Here is an 18799-nt window from a genome sequence, read left to right as displayed (position 1 = left end):
GGTGCATGCTGACCTATGGAGGGGCTTGACAGCTGGCCTGCAAGCAAAGCCGAGTTCATGGAAGAAATAGCAGTTGATGGTTTTTGAGTGTATCCAAAGCAAGGAAGAAGACAAGGCCATCAGCATGGAAACCCATTAGAAGAGATTCAGGAAAAGTTGCGTATGCTAGACTAGGTGCCGAAGTAGATGTGCACACGTGCCTTATAAATTTCTGTAAAACTTTTGCCAGTTGTATTGACGTTAATTGCTTTGCACCAATGGATAGAAGAAGTTATTGTGATGTAGTTAGTGACTTGAGATCACGCTTTGTTAAGAGTGTATAAGCTGGAGAACATGCAGAATAAAACAAACAAACCTTTTTCTTCTTGGACCCTGATCACGTGTGTATGCCACGTCCGGCCTAACGGTGACGCTTGCCCCATCTCTGGGTCAAGAAACAAGTCTTGTCTGACTGGTAACTTTTCAACAAGCTGAGAAAGAAATTAGTAGCTGGACATGCAGATTTCTGAAGAGAGGAAAGAAAAGTGTTGACAAGAATAAGCCTAAGTTTTAAATGCCTGAAGCACTCAAAAATAACATGTTTTGGGATAGTGTACCATATGTTAGATAGAGTTAAAACAAACCACAACTCATTAGTATCTGGACTTCATTGCCCACTCTGCTTAGAGATGTTGCTTGAAGGCACTTGGTGTCAAGGATCCAGTTCCTGTAGATCACTGTCGACGTAGATCAAAATCCTCCCAACAAATCAGTGTCAAAACCAGCAAGAGTGAGACTTTTGTCCTTGGCAGTAGCTTCCAGGTGCTCCTGGAAGTCCCCAGGCCTTGACACAAAGATGTGTATTCAACGGAGGGAGAGAAGCATCATGCTTAGCTCTAAATGTGACCTTTGCTAGCAGATCCTACTAGCAGGCAATAAATTACATTTGTTCTGCACTTCAGCAGAGCCAAGATGGGAATCAAAGTCTAGATCACAGGAGAAGATCTCACGAGCCTCAGCTTTTCCAGAAGAGGAAAAATACAAAGGATAGTAAATTTGCGTTGGGTTTACAGGCTATTTTTGCAGATCGATAGACAAGGGATGAAGCTTAAAAGATGAGAGCAAAGGAAAATCAACAGATATGCTGAAAGTGAGTGAAGAGTAAGGGGACCTCAAATTAACTGAAAAGCTGCACAGAAAGCTTCTCTACTTTGTGCACTTGCCTCAAGTTTTCAATGGCAAAATCTAGGAGTACTTCAAACTTATTTTTATTAATTCTAGAAGAAAGACAATCAAAACGGTGTACTTCTGCTTACAGTATCAAGTAAAGCACAGGAAGCCATTAGAGTAAGAAAAATTGTGTTCAGACGGCTGAGGCAGCCTTAGGGGTAGGAGGAATGGGGAGGCGTGGAAATCAGGCCTGTGGGCAACATTCAAGGAGCATCCAGTCCCTGAGCAGTCCCTCACAGTGGGTATGCCAGCAGATGGAGGTGAAATGGAGCCACAGCTGGGTGGGAAAAGGGCCAGGGTGGGGAGCCGTGCTCAGCAGGGGCTCCTGCATCAAATTGCTCAATGACAGGTGTGCTATGCTGTGTGCATGTTTCCAACACCTGGCAACAGCAGGCTGGCCCAGAGGTGGGAAAAGGCCAAGGAGGCAGCAGAGTGGGAATGGGGCTCTGCAGGAGGCCCTGGTGGTTGCACACCCCTGTAGGGGATGAGGCTGGCCCAGAGGGTCCCTGGGGGTCTGGGGTGAAAAGCGGGGAAAAGAGAAGCAGGGAGGAAATGCCAGATGCTGCCGCTGTGAGAATGCCATTCCATCCCACAGGTGACATAGTGAGAGGAGGGTGGCAACAAAATGGTGATTGCTGCTGATCAGCCTGACATCTGATCAAGACAAGAGGCCCAGAAAGGACTGCACATCTGCCTCCTAGTGCTGTCCTGAATGGCAGCTCATTACCTGGTGTTCATTACCTGTAGGTCTCTCAGCTTCCCACAGGCATGCCACACTTCAGGTAAGCAAAGCTGCTTACCTCACTATGTTCTTTGGGCCTCTGAAAGGGACTGTCCACTTAGCTACAGCCTGGCAAGGAAGGGAGTCTTACAACACTCTGGATATTTTCGACTTTTATTGACACTCGGGCTGAAACAAAGTATCCCCTCGCTGCTTCTTCATCTTCATCATTCTGTCCTGCAGGTGGCCTGCTCAGGCTGACAGCTTGGAGCGCCTGCAGGCTCCAGTTCTGCTGCAGCCCAGCTTTTCCTCTCACTGCTTAATTCTTATTATGACAATTCTTTCATTTCTACTTCAAAGCTTCCCTAAATTAACAACACCCTATCCTAAGCTAAACAATCCTCTACTATCCAAGCTGTCTACGTTCTATAGTCCTTAAAAGTTGATCCCTATAGTTCCTAATTTTTTTCAATTTTCATCTCTTGCAGAAAGAAAAACAACAGAGCTTTAAATTGAACCTAACAACATATCTAACCTAACCTAACCTAACCTAATCTAATCCAACCTAATGCTAACCTAACCCAACCTAACCTAACAGCTAACCTAACAGCTAACCTAACAGCTAAACTGAGCAAATATCTACACTATCATGTTTCCTAGCTACGGCACAGCTCCTCTTCAACCTCGGGGGATGGCTGAAGCTCTGCCTAAAGATGACACATCCCCTTTTCCCTCCTCTTGGCTGGCGGGGCATCAGGGCCTCCTCAGGTGCAGGTGTCTCCTATCCAGTCTTCCTGCACTTGCTTGGCTGAGATGATCAGAGCAGCCAGGCTGGAGGCAGGATCGCCTGAGGTCACAAAGGGATGCTGCCCAGAGGAAAAAGAACAAAGAAAGGAACTCTTACTTTCCAGGATCACTTGAGCCTGCGGGCTCAAGCAGGATTCCCTGGCTACCAGCAAGACACACAAAGAGCACTGAGGGCAGCATGTCCCCCTGCGCCTTCCTGTCCTGGCAGCTTTCTGTGCCACGTGGCCCACACTCCTCCTCCTCCTCATCCCTTCCCACCTTTGCAGGTGTCCTCAGCTGCCAGGGCTTTTTGCCCCTTTGCTTTTTCTTACCTGTAGGAGCTCCTGGGCAGACCAGCGCCTGTCCTCATCTGCCTGCAGGCAGCAGTGGAGGAAGTCGCGCAGGAGAGCCGAGTGGTGCCTGGGGTTCTGCAGTTTTGGGGGCCCGTTCCTTTCTAGCAGTTCAAAAACCTACAGCACATGGATGCAAGAGAACACTCCACCTGCTCCTTTGCTAGCCACACACAGCTCTCTCCACACAGAGCCCTCTTGCTAAGCTGCACCTTACCCGGAGACGGGCTTCCCGCTGGTAAGGAGCTTCCCCTTCCACCATTTCCAGCCCCATGATCCCCAGGGACCAGATGTCCACTTTGGGGCCGTAGGCTTCTCCTCTCACCACCTCCGGTGCCATCCAGCTGGGAGTGCCGACGCTGGAGCTGCGCTTGCTGTGCTCAGGGCTGAGCTGAGCACAGAGGCCAAAGTCACCTGAGGACAAAAACAAAGCCTGTCAAAGCCAGCTACCACTGGCAAAGCAGCCAAAACCATTGCCCTGACCAGGCCATGCTGAATCTAACTGAAAAAGCAGCTGAGCTCTCCTTCCACGTGCCTGGAGCCAGGCAAATAAGGCATCGGCCGCTTCAAAAACACCCTGACGATTCACGCACTGGCCAAGCCGCGCTTCTGCCCCAGTGGCCGTCACCAAAATGCAAGCGCACGGCATATGCTGGACATGCTGCAGCCCAGCAGGGATACCCACCCAACTTGACGGATCCGTCCGTGCCCACCAGGACGTTGCAACTTTTGATGTCTCTGTGGATGACTTGGCGGGAATGAAGGAAATGCAGTCCTTGCAGGCACTGAGAGAGAAAAAGGAGGGAGGGAAAGTTAACCTGCAGGATCTGATTTCATCCCACCCGCAAGGAAAGAGCTCAAGGGGATTGGCGGCTTTCTCAGGGAATTGTGAGCCAGGGCAAAACATCACGCTGCTGTCACCATGAAGAGCTTGCTGCTTCAACACTCTTGGAAGTTTTTTCTAGATTTCCAAGCAAAGGCATCTGGGCTCCCAAAAGTTCCACCGGCCTTGGGTAGGAAGCGCGCCACCTTTGGCTGGGAGGCGGCACGGCAAAGAATTTTGGGGAAGCCTAGTGGCAGCAGAAGAGGAAGCTGCTGGTGACAGCAGCACCTTCGAGCTGTTCCACAATGCATCGCCATGCAGGCTGCAATGCTAGCCTTTGAAGCTGAGGACAGCTCTTTGCCCTTAGCTTGAAATTCTGCCACCCGCATGCTGCCTTCCAGTGGCAAGCAATGTAGGACAGACAGACAGGCTCCAGGCAAACATTCCCAGGCAAAGCTGAGAAGAGGAAGAAAGAGAAATTGAACCAGTGAGCGAGCACCAAGGCCAGAGGACAGACAGGATGGAAGAGTGCAAGAACAGAGTCTGAGGAGTGCGAGGGCACCGGCAGGCAGTACACTTCCCATGCTCTTTCTTCTCCTGTGTGGCGTGACAGCAGCAGCAGCAGCAGCAGCAGCAGCAGCAGCAGCAGCAGCAGCAAAAGAAAGGTGAGAGCAAGAAATCTCGGCTCTCCTTAAGCTCCAGCTGACAAGCAGCATCCGGGCAGTCTTGGGCAAGCACAAGCGGGATCCCTCACCTCCCGACAGACAGCGCCTATCTGTCCTTCCTCCAGGTACACTGCCCTCAGCACATCAAACAAGGTGCCGCCGTCCATGAACTCCATGGCCAGCCAGAGCTCCGCATCCACCAGGTAGCTGAAAGAAGAAAACCACGGCATGGAGCAACAGAATGGGCATAGCCTCAGTCACCCCAGGGCCTGAGACAGGTTTTTGCAGCTGCTCTCCAAGCTACGGGTGCCCCAAGAGACTGTTGAACACCAGCTCCACCTCCTCCCACGCTCTGGAGACACGCAGAGAAATCATCCCCAGCTCTGTTCTCTGCCAGCGACCAAAGGGCATCGTCTCTTTGCGCTTGCACCAGCTAAAGCTACATTGACACCAGAATATGCCAACCTGTCTAAGTAGGTAACGATATTGGGACTCCTGTTGTCCCTCATGGCCAGGATTTCATTGGCAGCCAGCTCCTCGGACATCTCCTCCTCGAGTGACATGATCTTGATTGCCACCTGCAATGACATTGGCCACCGGTACCTTGAGAAGACGCACCCCGCTCGAGATCACAAGGAGCACGGAGCGAGTGCTGGTGCAATGAGGCAGCACGCTGGGCCAAAGTGCCTTGTCACTAGACAGCAGAGCTTAGCAGAAGCACCAAAAGCCATCCCAAATGCATTCTGCCCCCTGAGCCTCGACTGTATTTCAGAGGAACAGCCCCTGCTGCAGACATGGAGCTGCCACCCAAACCTCCAAGCACAGCTCACAGCAGCGGGCAAAGCGCTCCAGAGCTGCAAAATGGCGTGGGGCTCTTGGCACTTTACCTGTTGTCCGCTGCTGGTGTCAAGGGCTTTATAAACAGCTCCAAACCCTCTAGAAAGACCAAAGCAGCAGAAAGAGACCTTTATCCCTCTGGCAGTGAAAGCAAGCCCAGGCAGCAGATCTCCCCAGGCTGCCTGGACGCCTTCCTTAGAAAAAATGCCTGGCTGCAGCATCTCTTCGGCCAACAGCATGTTAGCCCGTGAGCCCTCTGCCATGCGGGGCAGGCTGTCCAAGGGAACACTAAGGTGCAGCATGAAGACCAAGGGCCGCTGGAAATCTCCAAGGCGCACACCCTGCCAGGTCATTTCAGAACCTAAGGGGAACTCTCTCCTTGTGCGGGTGTGCATGCATGTGTGTGTCAAAAAAGGGAGAACAATTTGAGTCAGAAGACTGTCCTTGACAATCTGACCTTTCTTGGATGGCAAGGTGCTCTTTCAGGCCACAAAGCTGCAGGGCCAGGGCTTCTCCCAGCTCCTGCTCCTCACTGCTGCAAGCAAGACACTGCCAGCATCAACTTGTCTTTGATGAGGCCTTTGCATTGCTCTGACCGAGCAGTCCAGGCAGGCGACACGAGGTCAAGCCGGAGCCTGACCATGACTGGAGCTTGCCTGACTTCACGCTTGATATTGCACCAGCCAAAGACCTGGCCCACACTTTTGTAAAATGAGCTGACGTCACGCTTACCCTCGCCCGAGTTCCTCAAATGCCGTGTATTTGCCCGTTGGCCGGCCCGGACTCACGATGCTCCCTGAAAGACAAAAGCAGTGCAGGGCGCTCACTCGCACACAGAGACGCCGCTGCCCAGAGCGTCCCAAAGGCAGCCCCACTGCCCGCAGCTCTGGGCCCTTTGCGGTCCCGCGGCTTCCAGCTGCTGAGACCAGCAAGTGGGAGGGCCATCTTCTCCACCTTTCATCAGGTGGCCTTTCCAAGAAGGCCTTGATTTCTTTCAAGAGCAGCATCTCACGCGATAAGCCAAAATGATGAGCCCTTAAGAAGGGGGCCCTAAGAGGTAAGCAAGGGCCTTTGCTGCCTCCGCAGTCACACCCACCATCACTGGCAGGTCCACTGCCAGGGGCACAAAGTGTCTGGGCCGGAGGAGGAGTAAGAACCAGAGCCAGAAAACACCTGGGGCCAGACAGCTCCCTGGGCAATAGTCACTTGCTACGTGCCAGCCTTCTGCTCAAGCAGAAACAATCTCTGCTTTTGTCTTTGGCCCAGAAGGCAGCCCAGGCAGGGCCAAGCCAGGCCCAGCCGCCCTCACAGGCAGCAGGGACTCCCTGAGCGCTGCCGCGCTTCCTCAGAGCAGTACAACACCTTCTGCAGAGAGGCCTAAGTGCCTCTGAGACTGAGGGCCAGCATCTGGCGCAGCCTACACCCAGACACTCGCACAAGACCCTGCTCTGGCAGACAAGAAATGCACCAGACGGACGTACTCAGTGTCTTCAGGCCCTGCTCCTCCCTCATCTCGGGCTGCTGGGCTGCGCTGCTGCAGGAAGTGCCGGCAGCGGGGCTTGAGCTGGCTGCTGCAGGCCACGCTGGTCCGGCGGCACCAGGTTGAATGGCAGAGCCTGTCTTGCGCTGGGACAAGAAAGGATTGCCCGTCAGAAGGGTGGCTGGCACTCATGCCCCCCACTAAGCGCACAGCAAAAGCAAGGCCTTGGGAAGGTGCTGCCAGCCACGGCCAGGCCTCTCCAGCTGGAGCAGTTCCCATGTCCCCTTCTCAAAGGCACCTTCGGGAGAAGCCCAAAGGCTACTTGGATCCAGCCCCTCCCGACCACCTCCATGCTCCACGTGTTCAGCTTTTCTGCAAGACACTGGCAACAAGGTATCGATGGGGCTGCCAAATCCACAAGGAGATCAGAGCAGGGCCCCAGAGCCTCGCTGCTTTCCTCCTCCTGTCTTTTCCTGGGCCGGAATGAAATCAGCCCGGAGTTGGCAGGCAACAGTCTGCTCAGAAGCCCGCAGCGTGTCCCTTCTCTGATCTGTTTCACGGATTTCCCTTCTCTATGGCAGCCTTTAGAGAGCGGCCCTTGGGAGCCGCCTTCCAGCCCTGCCCAGACCCACCCGCCCTTTTACAATGCAGGGCTGCCGAGGATTCTCCTCTCCAAACTCTGCTCTGACCGGCTGGAAGTGAAGCACAGCCTGAAGCTAATTAGTCCACGGAGACAGCAGGTCCCTTCCAGGGGCCAGTGTCTGCCAGGTACCCTGCAAGGCTGTCAACTGCGTATTTGGGCCGCGCTGTCCGCTGACCACAGGCAGCCTGCACTGACAACGGGCACAAGGGGCTGACTCCTGCACTGAGAGTCACTCAATGCTGCCTCCTGTCTGATCCCAAGAGACACTCTGGCGCCCTCTCAGCATCCCAGCTTCAATGTCAAACTTCAGAACCCATTGGCCAGGGCTCCCCAGCTTGCCTGAAGCCGCACTACGTCACAGCAGGCACACGGCTGCCAGCATCTTCAGCCACGAGCAACAAGGGCTGCTCCAAAACGGGTAGCCTGGCCGTGCGCCAAAGGCAGTGCCAAGCTCAGCTGTCACTTACTGGCTCTGCAAGTTCAGGCTGTGAAGGGACAGCGGCTGAAGGCTTCATCTTCCTTTGCTCCTCTTCATCCTCTTCCTCAATGACAGAGGCAGCCAGAGGAGCTGCTGACCCTGCTGTTGTGCCCTGCAGGCAGACAGAAGTGAGAGAGATGGGCAAAAGCCAGTGCCTTAGGAGCTGCTTTCTATTGAGCTGGGAAAGCACCCAGAAGAAGGGCAAATCATAGACTTTGATACAAGTGGGCCTCTGAGTCACGCAAAGCCGAGGAAGCTGGCTGAACGAGCTGCTACTCCATCTTGCTGTGCATTTGAGCTTCCCTGCTGCCTAGAAGCAGCAAGATGCCTTGGAGCTGTCCCTTTTGCCTTTCATCTCTTGAAAGGCTTTTCACTGGAAAATCAGCAAACAGCCAGTGCTCCCTTTGCTACTGCTGATGCCACCGGGCAGCTGACCTTTCCTTCAGCCTCCCACGCCGGCATTCCACACTCGGCTGCAACAGGCCAAGCTGGCAGAATTGCTGCACAATTCTCACACGCCAGCAACGTCTCAGCTTCCTTTGCCACTCACCAAAGGACAGGCTTGTCTCCATCCGCGTGTCAGGTGACCTGCAGCCAGCAAGGCAAAAGGAACCAGAGGCCCTTAGAAAAGTGCCTGTGCTGGCCACTCCCACAGCACAAGGCAGTCCCAACACAGAGCATTTCCCTTTCCCAACATGCCTCCAGGAGCAACAGCTCTTTCCCACAGCAAGCAAGAGAACAAGAAGGACGCTAGAGGAGCCTCTGGCTACATTTGGGCCTCTTTTGCCAAGAGAGAAATAGGAAGACGGTGCTGGAAATGCCCGCTGCTCTTCAAAACTTTGAGCTTCTCTTGTGCCTAACAGCTCAAGCTACATTTCCCGCTTCCCTTTCCTGCATTTTCCATATACATTCTTTTAAATTGCACGCCCTAATTCCCATCCCTTGGCTGAAGATGATAGCCCAGCAAAGCTTCCACAAAGGGTCCCTTCCCTGTGGCAGCTCCCTGCTGAAGCAGCCCAGGAACAGCTGCTGGGCTCAGCAGCAAACCCTCCCTGCACTGGAGTTTGTGCTGCATGGCCAAGGCAATCGCAGTCTTGGCACAGCATCAAAGGCTCAAGTCATGCAGCCAAGGCCTCTAAGGGGTAGAATATGGAGCAAAAGGTGCTTTCCTTCACTCCTGGAGAGAACCACTGAGTTGGTAGAAATACTTGTGAGGATCTGCCCTCAGAGTCTGCAATTTGCAGCTTGTCTTGCTTGAAGCAGCAAGCTGAGGAAATGACAGACTCCGCAGCCGCGCACTCTCCCGGGGAGGGAAGGCAACCGCTGCAGGTTGCATGGCAAATAGTCTGCACGCGCTACCCAGTACAGATGCCCCCTTTGTAGCTGATGCTGCTGGCAGGACATTGACCAAAGCGGTGGCACCTTCACGGCCATTTTGTTCCCAAAGAAACTGGGCCACTGCTGCGGCATAAAGAGCAGAGCCAAGCAAAAGTCGGGCAATGCCAGCCCCAGGAGAAACCTTTACTTACGAGTCAGCTGGGTCAGGTAGTAGCCAGAATAGACAACAGAAAAGATGGTGCAAACGGCGGCACAGACTTGCCCAATCATTTTGGCAGTGCTGTGCGCGTTTGCACGCTGAGTGCCAGCCAAGGGAAAGCCAAGACTCCTCTCGGGGTGCAGGCCGTCTGCTGAGAGCTCCTTGAGCACAAGGATCCTCCTGCAGGGAGCCAGCGGAAGAGCTGCTCTGGACGACCAGGCCTGGCGCGCACCGGGACAACGCTGTGCTGACAGCACTGTGACGTGGCACCTCTGGCTTGACCTCACAATGGCAGCTGCTCTGTGGCTTTCTTGTGCCCAGCAAGACAACCTTGTGTACAGCTGATGCAAAAGAAAAGCCTGGGAAATTCTCCTCACTCACAAAGGCAGTGCTCAAGGCATGCCAGGGGAACTCAGAAAATGCGCCAATCCAAGCGGCATCCAAGCAATGCAAGCAAACATGACTCTTGGTCCCAAAAGCTTTGACTGAAAGCAAGTCTGCTTCTTCTAGGTGGCATCCTAGCTGGTTTGGAAAAGCCTAACTTCTTCAGTGACATTTAGATGGCAAACGAAGCAAAGATAATAAATTTCCAGGACTATTGTAGGCTGCAGTTGCTCCTGGAGCACGCGGGTGCATGCTGACCTATGGAGGGGCTTGACAGCTGGCCTGCAAGCAAAGCCGAGTTCATGGAAGAAATAGCAGTTGATGGTTTTTGAGTGTATCCAAAGCAAGGAAGAAGACAAGGCCATCAGCATGGAAACCCACTAGAAGAGATTCAGGAAAAGTTGCGTATGCTAGACTAGGTGCCGAAGTAGATGTGCACACGTGCCTTATAAATTTCTGTAAAACTTTTGCCAGTTGTATTGACGTTAATTGCTTTGCACCAATGGATAGAAGAAGTTATTGTGATGTAGTTAGTGACTTGAGATCACGCTTTGTTAAGAGTGTATAAGCTGGAGAACATGCAGAATAAAACAAACAAACCTTTTTCTTCTTGGACCCTGATCACGTGTGTATGCCACGTCCGGCCTAACGGTGACGCTTGCCCCATCTCTGGGTCAAGAAACAAGTCTTGTCTGACTGGTAACTTTTCAACAAGCTGAGAAAGAAATTAGTAGCTGGACATGCAGATTTCTGAAGAGAGGAAAGAAAAGTGTTGACAAGAATAAGCCTAAGTTTTAAATGCCTGAAGCACTCAAAAATAACATGTTTTGGGATAGTGTACCATATGTTAGATAGAGTTAAAACAAACCACAACTCATTAGTATCTGGACTTCATTGCCCACTCTGCTTAGAGATGTTGCTTGAAGGCACTTGGTGTCAAGGATCCAGTTCCTGTAGATCACTGTCGACGTAGATCAAAATCCTCCCAACAAATCAGTGTCAAAACCAGCAAGAGTGAGACTTTTGTCCTTGGCAGTAGCTTCCAGGTGCTCCTGGAAGTCACCAGGCCTTGACACAAAGATGTGTATTCAACGGAGGGAGAGAAGCATCATGCTTAGCTCTAAATGTGACCTTTGCTAGCAGATCACACTAGCAGGCAATAAATTACATTTGTTCTGCACTTCGGCAGAGCCAAGATGGGAATCAAAGTCTAGATCACAGGAGAAGATCTCACGAGCCTCAGCTTTTCCAGAAGAGGAAAAATACAAAGGATAGTAAATTTGCGTTGGGTTTACAGGCTATTTTTGCAGATCGATAGACAAGGGATGAAGCTTAAAAGATGAGAGCAAAGGAAAATCAACAGATATGCTGAAAGTGAGTGAAGAGTAAGGGGACCTCAAATTAACTGAAAAGCTGCACAGAAAGCTTCTCTACTTTGTGCACTTGCCTCAAGTTTTCAATGGCAAAATCTAGGAGTACTTCAAACTTATTTTTATTAATTCTAGAAGAAAGACAATCAAAACGGTGTACTTCTGCTTACAGTATCAAGTAAAGCACAGGAAGCCATTAGAGTAAGAAAAATTGTGTTCAGACGGCTGAGGCAGCCTTAGGGGTAGGAGGAATGGGGAGGCGTGGAAATCAGGCCTGTGGGCAACATTCAAGGAGCATCCAGTCCCTGAGCAGTCCCTCACAGTGGGTATGCCAGCAGATGGAGGTGAAATGGAGCCACAGCTGGGTGGGAAAAGGGCCAGGGTGGGGAGCCGTGCTCAGCAGGGGCTCCTGCATCAAATTGCTCAATGACAGGTGTGCTATGCTGTGTGCATGTTTCCAACACCTGGCAACAGCAGGCTGGCCCAGAGGTGGGAAAAGGCCAAGGAGGCAGCAGAGTGGGAATGGGGCTCTGCAGGAGGCCCTGGTGGTTGCACACCCCTGTAGGGGATGAGGCTGGCCCAGAGGGTCCCTGGGGGTCTGGGGTGAAAAGCGGGGAAAAGAGAAGCAGGGAGGAAATGCCAGATGCTGCCGCTGTGAGAATGCCATTCCATCCCACAGGTGACATAGTGAGAGGAGGGTGGCAACAAAATGGTGATTGCTGCTGATCAGCCTGACATCTGATCAAGACAAGAGGCCCAGAAAGGACTGCACATCTGCCTCCTAGTGCTGTCCTGAATGGCAGCTCATTACCTGGTGTTCATTACCTGTAGGTCTCTCAGCTTCCCACAGGCATGCCACACTTCAGGTAAGCAAAGCTGCTTACCTCACTATGTTCTTTGGGCCTCTGAAAGGGACTGTCCACTTAGCTACAGCCTGGCAAGGAAGGGAGTCTTACAACACTCTGGATATTTTCGACTTTTATTGACACTCGGGCTGAAACAAAGTATCCCCTCGCTGCTTCTTCATCTTCATCATTCTGTCCTGCAGGTGGCCTGCTCAGGCTGACAGCTTGGAGCGCCTGCAGGCTCCAGTTCTGCTGCAGCCCAGCTTTTCCTCTCACTGCTTAATTCTTATTATGACAATTCTTTCATTTCTACTTCAAAGCTTCCCTAAATTAACAACACCCTATCCTAAGCTAAACAATCCTCTACTATCCAAGCTGTCTACGTTCTATAGTCCTTAAAAGTTGATCCCTATAGTTCCTAATTTTTTTCAATTTTCATCTCTTGCAGAAAGAAAAACAACAGAGCTTTAAATTGAACCTAACAACATATCTAACCTAACCTAACCTAACCTAATCTAATCCAACCTAATGCTAACCTAACCCAACCTAACCTAACAGCTAACCTAACAGCTAACCTAACAGCTAAACTGAGCAAATATCTACACTATCATGTTTCCTAGCTACGGCACAGCTCCTCTTCAACCTTGGGGGATGGCTGAAGCTCTGCCTAAAGATGACACATCCCCTTTTCCCTCCTCTTGGCTGGCGGGGCATCAGGGCCTCCTCAGGTGCAGGTGTCTCCTATCCAGTCTTCCTGCACTTGCTTGGCTGAGATGATCAGAGCAGCCAGGCTGGAGGCAGGATCGCCTGAGGTCACGAAGGGATGCTGCCCAGAGGAAAAAGAACAAAGAAAGGAACTCTTACTTTCCAGGATCACTTGAGCCTGCGGGCTCAAGCAGGATTCCCTGGCTACCAGCAAGACACACAAAGAGCACTGAGGGCAGCATGTCCCCCTGCGCCTTCCTGTCCTGGCAGCTTTCTGTGCCACGTGGCCCACACTCCTCCTCCTCCTCATCCCTTCCCACCTTTGCAGGTGTCCTCAGCTGCCAGGGCTTTTTGCCCCTTTGCTTTTTCTTACCTGTAGGAGCTCCTGGGCAGACCAGCGCCTGTCCTCATCTGCCTGCAGGCAGCAGCGGAGGAAGTCGCGCAGGAGAGCCGAGTGGTGCCTGGGGTTCTGCAGTTTTGGGGGCCCGTTCCTTTCTAGCAGTTCAAAAACCTACAGCACATGGATGCAAGAGGACACTCCACCTGCTCCTTTGCTAGCCACACACAGCTCTCTCCACACAGAGCCCTCTTGCTAAGCTGCACCTTACCCGGAGACGGGCTTCCCGCTGGTAAGGAGCTTCCCCTTCCACCATTTCCAGCCCCATGATCCCCAGGGACCAGATGTCCACTTTGGGGCCGTAGGCTTCTCCTCTCACCACCTCCGGTGCCATCCAGCTGGGAGTGCCGACGCTGGAGCTGCGCTTGCTGTGCTCAGGGCTGAGCTGAGCACAGAGGCCAAAGTCACCTGAGGACAAAAACAAAGCCTGTCAAAGCCAGCTACCACTGGCAAAGCAGCCAAAACCATTGCCCTGACCAGGCCATGCTGAATCTAACTGAAAAAGCAGCTGAGCTCTCCTTCCACGTGCCTGGAGCCAGGCAAATAAGGCATCGGCCGCTTCAAAAACACCCTGACGATTCACGCACTGGCCAAGCCGCGCTTCTGCCCCAGTGGCCGTCACCAAAATGCAAGCGCACGGCATATGCTGGACATGCTGCAGCCCAGCAGGGATACCCACCCAACTTGACGGATCCGTCCGTGCCCACCAGGACGTTGCAACTTTTGATGTCTCTGTGGATGACTTGGCGGGAATGAAGGAAATGCAGTCCTTGCAGGCACTGAGAGAGAAAAAGGAGGGAGGGAAAGTTAACCTGCAGGATCTGATTTCATCCCACCCGCAAGGAAAGAGCTCAAGGGGATTGGCGGCTTTCTCAGGGAATTGTGAGCCAGGGCGAAACATCACGCTGCTGTCACCATGAAGAGCTTGCTGCTTCAACACTCTTGGAAGTTTTTTCTAGATTTCCAAGCAAAGGCATCTGGGCTCCCAAAAGTTCCACCGGCCTTGGGTAGGAAGCGCGCCACCTTTGGCTGGGAGGCGGCACGGCAAAGAATTTTGGGGAAGCCTAGTGGCAGCAGAAGAGGAAGCTGCTGGTGACAGCAGCACCTTTGAGCTGTTCCACAATGCATCGCCATGCAGGCTGCAATGCTAGCCTTTGAAGCTGAGGACAGCTCTTTGCCCTTAGCTTGAAATTCTGCCACCCGCATGCTGCCTTCCAGTGGCAAGCAATGTAGGACAGACAGACAGGCTCCAGGCAAACATTCCCAGGCAAAGCTGAGAAGAGGAAGAAAGAGAAATTGAGCCAGTGAGCGAGCACCAAGGCCAGAGGACAGACAGGATGGAAGAGTGCAAGAACAGAGTCTGAGGAGTGCGAGGGCACCGGCAGGCAGTACACTTCCCATGCTCTTTCTTCTCCTGTGTGGCGTGACAGCAGCAGCAGCAGCAGCAGCAGCAGCAGCAGCAGCAGCAGCAGCAGCAAAAGAAAGGTGAGAGCAAGAAATCTCGGCTCTCCTTAAGCTCCAGCTGACAAGCAGCATCCGGGCAGTCTTGGGCAAGCACAAGCGGGATCCCTCACCTCCCGACAGACAGCGCCTATCTGTCCTTCCTCCAGGTACACTGCCCTCAGCACATCAAACAAGGTGCCGCCGTCCATGAACTCCATGGCCAGCCAGAGCTCCGCATCCACCAGGTAGCTGAAAGAAGAAAACCACGGCATGGAGCAACAGAATGGGCATAGCCTCAGTCACCCCAGGGCCTGAGACAGGTTTTTGCAGCTGCTCTCCAAGCTACGGGTGCCCCAAGAGACTGTTGAACACCAGCTCCACCTCCTCCCACGCTCTGGAGACACGCAGAGAAATCATCCCCAGCTCTGTTCTCTGCCAGCGACCAAAGGGCATCGTCTCTTTGCGCTTGCACCAGCTAAAGCTACATTGACACCAGAATATGCCAACCTGTCTAAGTAGGTAACGATATTGGGACTCCTGTTGTCCCTCATGGCCAGGATTTCATTGGCAGCCAGCTCCTCGGACATCTCCTCCTCGAGTGACATGATCTTGATTGCCACCTGCAATGACATTGGCCACCGGTACCTTGAGAAGACGCACCCCGCTCGAGATCACAAGGAGCACGGAGCGAGTGCTGGTGCAATGAGGCAGCACGCTGGGCCAAAGTGCCTTGTCACTAGACAGCAGAGCTTAGCAGAAGCACCAAAAGCCATCCCAAATGCATTCTGCCCCCTGAGCCTCGACTGTATTTCAGAGGAACAGCCCCTGCTGCAGACATGGAGCTGCCACCCAAACCTCCAAGCACAGCTCACAGCAGCGGGCAAAGCGCTCCAGAGCTGCAAAATGGCGTGGGGCTCTTGGCACTTTACCTGTTGTCCGCTGCTGGTGTCAAGGGCTTTATAAACAGCTCCAAACCCTCTAGAAAGACCAAAGCAGCAGAAAGAGACCTTTATCCCTCTGGCAGTGAAAGCAAGCCCAGGCAGCAGATCTCCCCAGGCTGCCTGGACGCCTTCCTTAGAAAAAATGCCTGGCTGCAGCATCTCTTCGGCCAACAGCATGTTAGCCCGTGAGCCCTCTGCCATGCGGGGCAGGCTGTCCAAGGGAACACTAAGGTGCAGCATGAAGACCAAGGGCCGCTGGAAATCTCCAAGGCGCACACCCTGCCAGGTCATTTCAGAACCTAAGGGGAACTCTCTCCTTGTGCGGGTGTGCATGCATGTGTGTGTCAAAAAAGGGAGAACAATTTGAATCAGAAGACTGTCCTTGACAATCTGACCTTTCTTGGATGGCATGGTGCTCTTTCAGGCCACAAAGCTGCAGGGCCAGGGCTTCTCCCAGCTCCTGCTCCTCACTGCTGCAAGCAAGACACTGCCAGCATCAACTTGTCTTTGATGAGGCCTTTGCATTGCTCTGACCGAGCAGTCCAGGCAGGCGACACGAGGTCAAGCCGGAGCCTGACCATGATTGGAGCTTGCCTGACTTCACGCTTGATATTGCACCAGCCAAAGACCTGGCCCACACTTTTGTAAAATGAGCTGACGTCACGCTTACCCTCGCCCGAGTTCCTCAAATGCCGTGTATTTGCCCGTTGGCCGGCCCGGACTCACGATGCTCCCTGAAAGACAAAAGCAGTGCAGGGCGCTCACTCGCACACAGAGACGCCGCTGCCCAGAGCGTCCCAAAGGCAGCCCCACTGCCCGCAGCTCTGGGCCCTTTGCGGTCCCGCGGCTTCCAGCTGCTGAGACCAGCAAGTGGGAGGGCCATCTTCTCCACCTTTCATCAGGTGGCCTTTCCAAGAAGGCCTTGATTTCTTTCAAGAGCAGCATCTCACGCGATAAGCCAAAATGATGAGCCCTTAAGAAGGGGGCCCTAAGAGGTAAGCAAGGGCCTTTGCTGCCTCCGCAGTCACACCCACCATCACTGGCAGGTCCACTGCCAGGGGCACAAAGTGTCTGGGCCGGAGGAGGAGTAAGAACCAGAGCCAGAAAACACCTGGGGCCAGACAGCTCCCTGGGCAATAGTCACTTGCTACGTGCCAGCCTTCTGCTCAAGCAGAAACAATCTCTGCTTTTGTCTTTGGCCCAGAAGGCAGCCCAGGCAGGGCCAAGCCAGGCCCAGCCGCCCTCACAGGCAGCAGGGACTCCCTGAGCGCTGCCGCCCTTCCTCAGAGCAGTACAACACCTTCTGCAGAGAGGCCTAAGTGCCTCTGAGACTGAGGGCCAGCATCTGGCGCAGCCTACACCCAGACACTCGCACAAGACCCTGCTCTGGCAGACAAGAAATGCACCAGACGGACGTACTCAGTGTCTTCAGGCCCTGCTCCTCCCTCATCTCGGGCTGCTGGGCTGCGCTGCTGCAGGAAGTGCCGGCAGCGGGGCTTGAGCTGGCTGCTGCAGGCCACGCTGGTCCGGCGGCACCAGGTTGAATGGCAGAGCCTGTCTTGCGCTGGGACAAGAAAGGATTGCCCGTCAGAAGGGTGGCTGGCACTCATGCCCCCCCCAAGCGCACAGCAAAAGCAAGGCCTTGGGAAGGTGCTGCCAGCCACGGCCAGGCCTCTCCAGCTGGAGCAGTTCCCATGTCCCCTTCTCAAAGGCACCTTCGGGAGAAGCCCAAAGGCTACTTGGATCCAGCCCCTCCCGACCACCTCCATGCTCCACGTGTTCAGCTTTTCTGCAAGACACTGGCAACAAGGTATCGATGGGGCTGCCAAATCCACAAAGAGATCAGAGCAGGGCCCCAGAGCCTCGCTGCTTTCCTCCTCCTGTCTTTTCCTGGGCCGGAATGAAATCAGCCCGGAGTTGGCAGGCAACAGTCTGCTCAGAAGCCCGCAGCGTGTCCCTTCTCTGATCTGTTTCACGGATTTCCCTTCTCTATGGCAGCCTTTAGAGAGCGGCCCTTGGGAGCCGCCTTCCAGCCCTGCCCAGACCCACCCGCCCTTTTACAATGCAGGGCTGCCGAGGATTCTCCTCTCCAAACTCTGCTCTGACCGGCTGGAAGTGAAGCACAGCCTGAAGCTAATTAGTCCACAGAGACAGCAGGTCCCTTCCAGGGGCCAGTGTCTGCCAGGTACCCTGCAAGGCTGTCAACTGCGTATTTGGGCCGCGCTGTCCGCTGACCACAGGCAGCCTGCACTGACAACGGGCACAAGGGGCTGACTCCTGCACTGAGAGTCACTCAATGCTGCCTCCTGTCTGATCCCAAGAGACACTCTGGCGCCCTCTCAGCATCCCAGCTTCAATGTCAAACTTCAGAACCCATTGGCCAGGGCTCCCCAGCTTGCCTGAAGCCGCACTACGTCACAGCAGGCACACGGCTGCCAGCATCTTCAGCCACGAGCAACAAGGGCTGCTCCAAAACGGGTAGCCTGGCCGTGCGCCAAAGGCAGTGCCAAGCTCAGCTGTCACTTACTGGCTCTGCAAGTTCAGGCTGTGAAGGGACAGCGGCTGAAGGCTTCATCTTCCTTTGCTCCTCTTCATCCTCTTCCTCAATGACAGAGGCAGCCAGAGGAGCTGCTGACCCTGCTGTTGTGCCCTGCAGGCAGACAGAAGTGAGAGAGATGGGCAAAAGCCAGTGCCTTAGGAGCTGCTTTCTATTGAGCTGGGAAAGCACCCAGAAGAAGGGCAAATCATAGACTTTGATACAAGTGGGCCTCTGAGTCACGCAAAGCCGAGGAAGCTGGCTGAACGAGCTGCTACTCCATCTTGCTGTGCATTTGAGCTTCCCTGCTGCCTAGAAGCAGCAAGATGCCTTGGAGCTGTCCCTTTTGCCTTTCATCTCTTGAAAGGCTTTTCACTGGAAAATCAGCAAACAGCCAGTGCTCCCTTTGCTACTGCTGATGCCACCGGGCAGCTGGCCTTTCCTTCAGCCTCCCACGCCGGCACTCCACACTCGGCTGCAACAGGCCAAGCTGGCAGAATTGCTGCACAATTCTCACACGCCAGCAACGTCTCAGCTTCCTTTGCCACTCACCAAAGGACAGGCTTGTCTCCATCCGCGTGTCAGGTGACCTGCAGCCAGCAAGGCAAAAGGAACCAGAGGCCCTTAGAAAAGTGCCTGTGCTGGCCAC

General features: G+C 53.6%; 2 protein-coding genes across 2 annotated transcripts in view; both read right to left on the bottom strand.

Moving 5' to 3' along the window:
• Positions 1-2694: 2694 nt before the first annotated feature.
• LOC131571670 (serine/threonine-protein kinase PAK 3-like) lies at positions 2695-17064 on the bottom strand. Its single transcript, XM_058824451.1, has 16 exons — positions 17034-17064; positions 16285-16348; positions 15603-15651; positions 15181-15293; positions 14805-14922; positions 9522-9690; positions 8428-8465; positions 6873-6909; positions 6124-6187; positions 5442-5490; positions 5020-5132; positions 4644-4761; positions 3752-3851; positions 3284-3480; positions 3046-3186; positions 2695-2796 (listed from the first exon to the last, which is right to left on the bottom strand). The coding sequence occupies exons 1-16, from the start codon at positions 17062-17064 to the stop codon at positions 2695-2697; spliced, it is 1503 nt and encodes a 500-aa protein (XP_058680434.1).
• Positions 17065-17751: 687 nt separating this feature from the next.
• LOC131571669 (serine/threonine-protein kinase PAK 1-like) overlaps positions 17752-18799 on the bottom strand; it is a 7903-nt gene continuing 6855 nt past the window's right edge. Inside the window, exon 7 of the mRNA XM_058824450.1 lies at positions 17752-17864. Coding sequence (XP_058680433.1) covers positions 17752-17864 — 113 coding nt within the window. The remainder of the gene's footprint in view (positions 17865-18799) is intronic.

Source organism: Ammospiza caudacuta, chromosome Z (assembly GCF_027887145.1).
Source record: "Ammospiza caudacuta isolate bAmmCau1 chromosome Z, bAmmCau1.pri, whole genome shotgun sequence".
In the NCBI taxonomy this organism is placed as follows: Eukaryota; Metazoa; Chordata; class Aves; order Passeriformes; family Passerellidae; genus Ammospiza; species Ammospiza caudacuta.
Note: the sequence above shows the minus strand (reverse complement) of the source record. Positions and strands in the feature narration are given on the sequence as shown.

Coding starts and splice junctions, on each gene's coding strand:
- LOC131571670 (XM_058824451.1), bottom strand. CDS start 17,064: ATGAGGGAGGAGCAGGGCCTGAAGACACTGA. Junction 5,491..6,123: donor TTTGAGGAACTCGGGCGAGG/GTAAGCGTGACG, acceptor TGGTCTTTCTAG/AGGGTTTGGAGCTGTTTATA. Junction 5,133..5,441: donor ACACCAGCAGCGGACAACAG/GTAAAGTGCCAA, acceptor ATGTCATTGCAG/GTGGCAATCAAGATCATGTC.